The 10,221-nt window shown below is 34.7% G+C and overlaps 1 protein-coding gene across 2 annotated transcripts in view; it reads right to left on the bottom strand.

Moving 5' to 3' along the window:
• LOC136027040 (bumetanide-sensitive sodium-(potassium)-chloride cotransporter-like) overlaps positions 1-10,221 on the bottom strand; it is a 167,758-nt gene that overhangs the window by 120,476 nt on the left and 37,061 nt on the right. For both annotated transcript variants that reach the window (XM_065703961.1, XM_065703962.1), the window contains exons 4-5: positions 8,403-8,498; positions 2,760-3,013 (exon numbers count right to left, since the gene is read on the bottom strand). In XM_065703961.1, the coding sequence (XP_065560033.1) occupies positions 2,760-3,013; positions 8,403-8,498 (350 nt within the window). The remainder of the gene's footprint in view (positions 1-2,759; positions 3,014-8,402; positions 8,499-10,221) is intronic.

Below are 10,221 nucleotides of genomic sequence, written 5' to 3'. Positions count from 1 at the left end.
GGACCCAGGTGTTTCATTGAGAATGAAGACCGGGTACCATGACGTAAATCCACAACTGTATCACTACTATGCCTTGTTCCATAATCATGCAGATCACTATTTGTTTGGAAAACTCTTAAAGATATCCGGAGCTAGGCCATTCATAAACTGAAACACAAATAGCGACGTAAAGCAAACATAGGTGTCATACAGATTCTGTACATATCTACCTATTGTTCTAACAGCTTTATTTGTAGAACTTGCACTCTTCTATAGTTGGATAAGAAGTTGCTGCTCCATAGGAGGCAGCCGTAGGAGATATATGGATAAACAAAGGAATAATATATAGTTAGAAGCATCCTCTGTGAGAGAAAGTACTGCAGACGCCGGAGTATGCAAACCCCACGGGCGAGTTTTGATGAAATAGCGTATCTATGGCATCTCCATGACAGGTGGTAATCTAGATAAAAGGCAAGATAGCAGAGATGATCAACTTGCTGAATTGGTTTACCACATAAAGATACGAGTCCATGAACGTCTAGGAGTGTATCAACTCTGCAGAACGTCATTAAAAATGTCTTGCGCACAATTACACACAGTAGTCCTAATGAGGTAAAGACCTCTAGCCTTTTCAGTGCAAGATTGGACTTTCTTACCAGCTCCTCCACAGAAGGGGCGAACAGAGTTAAAATGGTATCATGAGCAAACGAGGTAGGACACACATCTTTCAGGTAAAAACGCATGATATCAACATAGATAAGGTAAAGAGGCGTACCCAACACTGAACCTTGTGGTACTCCAGATATTACTGGAAATGCTGCTGAGTTCGTTTCACTCAACACTGCTTTGAGAAATCTTCCTGTGAGATAGCTTTCAAACCATTTCAGGCACTTTCCTCGGATGCCTAATGACTCCATCCGAATTAGTAGCGTTAGAAAATCAACTGTATCGAATGTTTTGCCAATATTAATAAATATAGACAATGGTGTTCCACCTCTATACCACTATTTAATGATTCCCTAAGATGTTGCAGAAATCAGTCTCCAATTCTCAATTTTCTTTTTAAGGCCACCTTTATGAAGTGGTATTTTATGAAGTGGTACTTTTGCAACTTTTAGCTGATCAGGAAAACTGCCCTTTTCCAATGACAGATTAATGATGAAGAGAGGCACGGTTTTATATAATGCATTATTGCCTTAAGCGCTCGAAGAGATAGACCGTCTACTCCAGCAGAATTAGATTTAAGAGATTTAACTATTTTAATTAGTTCATCACGTGCACACGGATCAAAAGCTAATTCAAAACTCTCCCCTCTATTATCACACATCATAATAGATCATGTGTTTCACATAAAATCATATGTTTCATTCTTTACTTTCACATATGAAAGTAAAGAGTGAATTTAAAATTTAACCCCCCATTGCACTTCCTGGCTGAAGGGCCAAGAAACGGAGATCAGCACCGCCGGTAGGGACTGTAAAGTCTAATGCCGTATCCTTTACCTTACCTTACTGCTTGGGAGCCTATTTTTAAAAAAAGTTCGAATATGCTGGCCCCTGGTTTTTCCCAATATTTGTAAAATTGTGATAGCAGGGGTGGATATGATGAACGTCAGAAAGCCCTCGTCTAGAAGTAAACCAAGGTAACTCACATAGCCCATTTCTGGTCACTTGATCGTTCTTTGAGAAGTCGTTAGTCCTGAATATTTCTGGATGAAAAGTTTTAATCCTCGAGAAGAAGAGAACACATGATTTATCAACATTTATGATTTATGCCATCTACCTAAACGTAAGTTTTTTCAAAGATAACCTCAAGCTTAATCTGAAGTGCTGACACACAGAGTCATATGAGGCAGTCATAGTGTCGTACGCGAAAGTTCTAAGTTTGTCAGTTTCATCCTCATTGCTCAAAGTATCTAGATCCCAGTATAATTTGCAACGCTGTGAAGTGTTGAATAAATGATTCAGAAAAAACTTAGATCATTCACGTGAACCAGGAATAACAGTAGACCCAGGACTAACCCTTGCAGCACATCGAAGTCGACAACGGTATTAGTCAGTAGGACTTCTCAAATGTAAACCCAGTGATTGCTAATGTAAGTGTGGAATCGGTTGCTGAACCCTTCCTTTAACTTCAATGCGCCGTACTTTACCTAATAAAATCCAATACTGTAAAACATTTTTTAATGTAAAACACAATCATGGCTGATACAAATACATGTCAATCACCTGATTAATTGATAGGCATATTGACGCCAGGTTATCTTCCATTGTGTCCTATATGCTGGATAAACTCTTTTTGTTTGTTTCAAGTTTAAAATTTTCTCTTCACTGTCATCAGATTTCCTTTTAATGTTAATGTATTAAGAAAAAGTTGTCCTTAGTATCCAACAGCCAAAACTTGTTTGATCATTCTGAAATGCAAATCTTACCTTTTTTTTTTCTTCTTTTTTAGACCATCCAAGCCATAAAGAATACGTACAGAAACCGAATAGCTAGAATATTTAAGGTGCAAAAATTTTAAACTTTTGTCAAAGTTCAGTTTTTAGAATCAGATATTCACGTCTTGTTCCAGAAAAAGTCTTAGAAACCATATTTCCATTTTCCAACATTTCTATTTTTTCGTTTTTGGAATCCAATGGCCCACCTAGAATCATTTCAATTGGCTTTTGAATAGTATTTGTTTCAATGTCTGCTCAAAAAAAAAAAAAACAATTTTCGCTTAATTTTCTCTAAACTATTGAATTGAATGTATGATCAAAACCATGCCAAAAACCTTACCTTTGCCTCCCATTCCATACCAACCAAGACAATTATTGTGCATCCGACAAGGGTAATGGCACCGATGATTCTGACATCGTTAATACCACCATCGACAATCTGCACACCGAATCTCTTTAGAAGATCGTTCATAGATTCGCAAAACCCAACTATATACATAGCCACAGAGACAGCGTTTGCTATGCTAAAAATAACACCAATTGAAGCCCCAAACTCAGGACCAAGAGAGCGGGATGTCATGTAATAAGTTCCACCTATAACAAACAAAATAAATAAATCAAAAATGAGAATTTTGAAAATTTTAAGTAAAATTTTTTCTCCCAGAATGTTTTAGTAGCCAGTATCAAACAACAATGTGTTCATTTTAAGACGCCATTTTCTCAATAAGAATATGTGTTAAGAAGAATGTTTTTCGAGTTTTATTGTGACAGACTGAAACAAACAATAAAATAAAAGTTAAATACTAAAAACCCTGTATAATAAATACTAAAAAGAACTGTATAATAAAGAGTATAATTTTTTTTATAATATTTTAGTGAATGAACTTTTTGTTCAATGAAAATATGTTCAACTTTTACTCAAAAGACGTATTTTATACAAACAAAACTAACAAGGATCTAGATACGCCAAATATCACCTTAAATATTTGACAACTAAAAGTTATTTTTGGCATTTGTTTACGTATAATAGTTTTATTTCTTTAAACCCGAGACAAAACAAAAAACACACTTCCTTCCAACAATTTGTTTAAAATAGAGACAAATTTTAAACATGGATGCATCAGAGTAGATATGAAGAAGAGCAGAGGGTAAAATATTGACAAACACATAATTATTAGTTCGTTTCGTTGGGTTGAGCTTTGACTCAAAAGAACAACCATGTTTCAGAAAGGGTAAGTTATTTGCCCATCCAAAAACTGGATTTCCTTACTAAATAATGGCTTACAAGAATGCGTCGCAGACGCAAAACAATGAAATTTTCAAGAAAACAAACTGTTCTTAAGAATGTGAGTTGAGGCTAATTTTTTACTCTGGCGAAGAGGGAAAGAAACTCAAAATGCAATATGAATCTAGCCTGCTTGAATTTCTGCTTCTGGGCGATTTGAAGGAAAATGGAGGATTGACATTTGATCAATTATTTATAGGTAATTAAGTGACTCTATTATTAGCAAATATGTTCATTACTGAAAATTGATTGATTTAAAAGTAAATATGTAGTAAGGAATTTAAGCTTTATTTTGGATACGGGCCCTCTTGTTTTAAATGTGTTTTGGACTACTCTTTAGGACAAAACGGACGCCGGCCTCACAGAAAAAGGATTAAATAGTGATTTTAAACGAACAAATATGGATGTATTTATGTATAATTTTTTTCTTGAAAACGGCCCCATATTCTTTTTTTTTGTTAATTGTCTCCGTGGGATTTTATGGTTTGAAAAACAAACGATTTAAATATCTCACGAATTTGATAAAAATCTTTTAAAGCCTTAATTTTAGAAAAAAATCCTGTGAGTGACGTCTTATTTAACCAGAGGTGGTAGTATCGTTTTAGCATCTATAACGATTGTAAAATTATACAACATAACAAATGACACAAAACAAGAAATTACACAACAGAAAAACTACACAACAAGAACATCTAAAAAAGGGCATGGAACGAAAAACACCATAAATCACATTGAATTAAAATGGAAAATGTTGTATAACGAAATCTGCTGTTAGAAGACAAAACAAAATTATGATCAAACAGTTCGTGGTAACGAACTGTAGTAAGGAGCGACCCGGCTCAATAGTAAACGAAACTCTAAAAAACAGAATTTTGATGCTAAGAGATACATCAAAAGAATCGGATTTTCATACTGATTTTAAATATACAAGTTTCATCAAATTTAAACTTTGTCATCAAAAGTTACGAGCCTGAGAAAATTTGCTTCATTTTGGAAAATAGGGGGAAACAACCACTAAAAGTCATAGAATCTTAACGAAAATCACACCATCGCATTCAGGTTCACAAAATCACACCATCGCATTCGTATTCTTTGCCAGAAGACAAATCACGGGTGCGTGTTTATTTGTTTTTTCCTCAGGGGTCATCGCATCGACCAAGCGGTCCCAGAATGTCACAAGAGGGCTCTTTCTAACGGAAATGAAAAGTTATAGTGCCCTTTTTAAGTGACCAAAAAAATTTGAGGGCACCTAGGCCCCCTCCCACGCTCATTTTTTCCCAAAGTCAACGGATCAAAATTTTGAGATAGCCATTTCGTTCCGCATAGTTATATAATAACCATGTCTTTGGGGATGACCTACTCCCCCACACTCCCTGGGGGAGGGGCTGCAAGTTACAAACTTTGACCAGTGTTTACATACAGTAATGGTTATTGGGAAGCGTATAGACGTTTTCAGTGGGATTTTTTTTTGGTTTGGGGTTGAGGTTGAGGGGAGGAGGCTATGTGGAGGGATCTTTCCTTGGAGGAATATGTCATGGGAGAAGAGAAATTCAATGAAAAGGGCACAGGATTCTCTAGCATTACTATAAAAAAACAATGAAAAAATAAACATGAAACAGTTTTTACAATTGAAAGTAAGGAGTAGCATGAAAACTTAAAACGAACAGAGACTATTACGCATATGAGGGGTTCTAAAAATACTTTAACATAAAGAGCAAGGTATTTAGGAGAAGATAAATACCTCGCTGTTTATGCTAAAGTATTTTTAGTAATTTAAACTATTTATTCTACGGCCTTTCTGATTCAGGGGTTGCTCTTAAAGAATTGGGACAAAAGTTAAGATTTAGTGTAAAGAGCGAGGTATTAATGAGGGGACAAATCCCCTCATATACATAATAAATATAAAAGAATATAAAAGTTTTTTACGTGAGTTAATTCTCAAGTTATGTATGTTTTTTACTAATAAAAACGTTCGTTAAAAATTAAAAGTTTTAGCTGCCATTTTGAGTAACCGAAAAATTGGAGGACAACAGGGCTCCTTCCCCACCCCTTATTTCTCAAAATCCTCTGATAAAAACTAAGAGAAAGCCATTTAACCAAAAAAGAATTAATATGAAAATTTCATATTAATAATTTATGTGCGGAGAGCCAAAATAGAACATGTATTAATTCAAAAACGTTCAGAAATTAATTAAAGAAACTAGTTTTTTTAAATGAAAGTAAGGAGTGGCATTAAAACTAAAACGAGCAGAAATTACTCCGTATATGAAATGGGATGTCCCCTCCGCAATCCCTCACTCTTTCCTACGCTAAAGTTTGACTCTTGGCCACAGTTCTACTTTTCAAAACAATTAAATACTTTGGCGTAAAGAGCGAGGGATTGCGGAGGGGACAACCCATTTCATATACGGAGTAATTTGTGTTCGTTTTAAGTTTTAATGTCACTCCTTACTTTCAGTTAAAAAAAACTAGTTTTTTTATTTAGAATCATGGAACATATTAGTTTTGAGTGCTTTAGCGGTTAGAAGGCAAAGAAAACAATGGAATGAAGGAACATGTTAATTTGTGTTTGAGTGGAACGTGTTAGGTTGATAAACAGGAAAAGGGAAATACAATTTTGCATCTATGAACACGTGCTAAACTGTAAAATTTCACAAGATGAAGAATTACTCTGAACAAAACATTCCAGGTTTTTACTGAGTTAAATAACAGCGCAATTAAAGTAAAAATATGAGACTAAGGAAAGCAAAAAAAAAAATGGTTTTTTGTATCTATGACTTCATGCAAAATTATACAGTATTTTGAATGAATCAAGCAGTTAAAGTAAAAGGCACTGAAAAAAATTCGAAGGTTATGATGCACGAAAATGAAGCGGAAATGAGATTTACGGTAAGAAGATGTATGACAACCAGCAATACTACGAACACAATAAATCGTAAATATAATCTGTGGTTAGGAGAGAAGCAACAGTGAGAATCACAACGAGTCCCCACGAAAAAAATCCAACGAATTGGACGATTCTTTGATGTATTAATAAGAACGAGGAACACCAGCATTTCTTAACTTAATTGGAATTGCTCATTTGACACCTCTTGACTTAAAACTAAAAATAATAAGTAAATGTTTTCTCTTTAAACGAGTAGTTGCCATGTATTTATGCATGATTTTTTCTGGAAAACAATTTTGGATGAATCCTAACAACTAAAGCAAAAGTATTGAAGAATGTCTGATGTAATGATGGATGAAAATGAACTGAAAATGACGTCTGCTACTAGAAGACTTGCGACAACAAGATCAACTACAAATCTCAAATGAACATAATGGATAACAAAATCTGTGATTAGAAGAAAAGCGACAGGGATGATAATGTAAACCTCTTTTTTTATATGTCTTTTATACTGGTGCATGCAATGGTTTACGTAAAGTTGCAAAAATAGTCAATAGTATTAGCATCGTTATATCGTTTTTATTTAATAACGTCAGAATACACATACAGTGAAGAGAAAGTAGTAGAAAAGCATACAACTGAGACGAAGGCAAAAAATAGACTGAATTTAAAAGTATCCACTTGACCCCAAACTCAATAAAACCGAAATTCTAGCTACTGGCTGTTCAAATGGCCTGGGAACAAGCCATTCTCACGACTAGTAGTCCCACAAACTCCCTGGACCGAGTTCTCATTGAAAAATATATATATTACAAACTCTGTTAACATGAGAACCTGGAAAAACCTTCTCGAAATTATATCTCAAATACATCACAGTCACATAGATTTGTAAATTAAATCTGAGGATGAAAGAGAAGCAACAGCGAGAGTCACAATGAGTCCAAGAAGAAAACAAATCCTATAAAATTGATGATTCTTTGATGTATTAACGGGAAGGAGGAATTGAATTCGGGCACGAATTTCTTATATTATACTAAGAAAGATTGAAGAACCAAATATATACAAGTGAGCCGACAGCCAGGGCCCATGCAAGACCCAGGAAAGTCCCTCCAATATTTGATTAAAACGTTAAGTTGTGGTATAAAAACACATGGTTTTATTAAAGATATTCATTTTTATACGTATCTATTAAGCTATACGAGAAGTTGCTTCACTTCTTCCTAAAAATTGATTTTCCAAAGCACATTGATCTTGCCTCACTCATCGTTCTGATGTTACTGACGTGACTGAAAGCAAGAGGATTTGCAGGAAGTCGCTACTTTTGGAGTTGATCCACATCAGTGAACACCCTTAGCCCAGTTGCGCATGTTCACGAATATCTACATGCCTTAACGCTACATGAGAAGGGCAAATATGACCGGTGGGTAATTTGTTTTTTTTCAGTTTTGCAATTTAACTGTTTGAAAAAGTTATTTTTTAAATCAAACACCAAACAAAAGAAACTTCAGTCTGGTTTTATTTTTAATGAGATGGGTATTTCTTTTAAATTGGTCTTGGATATTGAAATCATAAAAATCTCTAAAAATAAGATAATTCAACAGAAAATATAATGAATTATAGAAATAATGTGAAAACCTGGGAATTTCATAAGGAGGGTGGCTCAGAGCCAAAGCCTCGTCCAAGTGCTCCTTGACTTCAATCCATAATGTCAACCAAGATTTCTGCTAAAAATTCGTTAGAGCCAGTATAGTCATTTATTTATTTTGTTCTACTATTTTCATGGGACAAATGAACGAAAAAATAAAACAAACCTCCTTTGATTGCTCCATTGGTACTTATGGCAGACATTGAAAGGGTAGTAATAGTTGTCACAACGGAAGCCAGGAGAATAATTAGCACAGCTTCTACTGTAAAGGGAAAAATAAAAATAAATCACAATTAAATAGTGTAATGTTAGTTAAACTAATATACATGCCATGGAAAGGATCCGACTAGATTATTACCATGCCATCCATCCACACCAGAATTCCGCGGTTTATCCAACAATTTTTAATGAAAGTGCTAGATATTTTGAGGGTACAGACCAGCACCCCCTAAACGATGGAGTTCATCAAGTAATGCACACCAATGCACCTTTATGAAAAATCGCGTTTTATCAGTGGTTTAATGATTAAATTTACTTTGAAACAACTAAGTTGTGATGGTAGTGTTGCTGATAAAGGTTTTCAAAATTTTTAGGCTCTAGTATGATCACTTAACAATGCCACAAAGTTCTCTAACTAAAAGGTGCTTCAAGTGAAACTGTCACCATTTGAAGTCCAATCCATTTTTATTGGTGCCGGTAGTTGACACACAGCCAAATCTAAATAACTTACTTTTTAAAATAGCTTTGACTCTACTGATAAGCCCTTACAAGACTTTAGCGTGTTTTTTAGACCTTGGCTCCTACTACCCCCTTCCCAGAGGAACCCGAGATATCAAGAAAGAGCGATCAGTTATCCCTTAAGTGCTGCAGCCAAGGTATCTTTTAAATGGGAATGACTAATCGTGTGTATGGGCTTTAAATCCTACTGTTAGTAAACCGTATTTTTGTCTTCTTCTGGCTCAGGTTGGATCTGGTTATTACTTCAGCTCTGATCTAGGGAATCGATCTTTCAAATTAACGATGATATGAACCTGACATGTACACGTTTTCATTTTCCGTAATTTTTAAGTTTTAATTAATTTACACTAGGATACCCACCCCCTCTCCCTTTTGTAACATAGAAATAAGTCCAAATTACGAATGTGGACTGCAAAAATATTATTTATTCAGTGCCAACACTCTCACTTGCCAACGCATTGGAGTATCTATGTTTTTTATGTAAAATTTTTATTTTTAGGTGAAAATGAGTAGACAATTTTGTTCGTCCAACAAAGTAAACTGTACATATATAAGATAAAAGTGGACATTTACATATTGTTGAATAGAGCAATTGAAAACTAGCATTGCCAAAATTGGGTTTTTCCAACAGTTCGTTGAAACGAACTGTAAGCATGAACTCTTACTAATAACAATCGAAACCAGAATCGAGGAATATTGATAAAAATTGAGGAATTAAAAAATCTGCCTTTCGTCCTAGTTCCAAAAATGTAAAATTGATTAAATTTAACGTTGATTCTGACTTGTTTTTGATTTCATCTTGATCAAACGTAATAATATTTTTCCAAGAATACGTTATATTTTCCAGGAGCAACTGTGTCAAACCAGTGGTCCTGAATATCGGAGGAAGGCATATTAGAAGAAAATTGAAAGTTTTAAGTCAAAAGTACTCGACTCATTTGTTGCGTCAAAAAATTTTGCCAAAGGGAAGCCAAACATACCAAATTCAAATTTTGTCACAATCAATCAGTTTAAAATCATCTAAGAATTTCGAATCGAGTTTTCCAGTTTCAGAGGCAGTACTGTCATAACAGTACACTGCAGCAGCCATGGAGAGTACATTTTTATCACCAACTTTTCAGACAACCCCTACTAATAAATATTTGTTGTATTTTTCGTGTTTGTCATTCTCAAATCATTATTAAACGAATATCGAACTGATGAGTAAGAAATAGGGATTGAAAGAGGGAGTAATAGCCTCCTTTATG

This window comes from Artemia franciscana, chromosome 5 (genome assembly GCF_032884065.1).
Source record: "Artemia franciscana chromosome 5, ASM3288406v1, whole genome shotgun sequence".
NCBI classification, from domain to species: Eukaryota; Metazoa; Arthropoda; class Branchiopoda; order Anostraca; family Artemiidae; genus Artemia; species Artemia franciscana.
The sequence above is the reverse complement of the archived record's forward strand: the minus strand, read 5'-3'. Positions and strand labels throughout refer to the sequence as shown.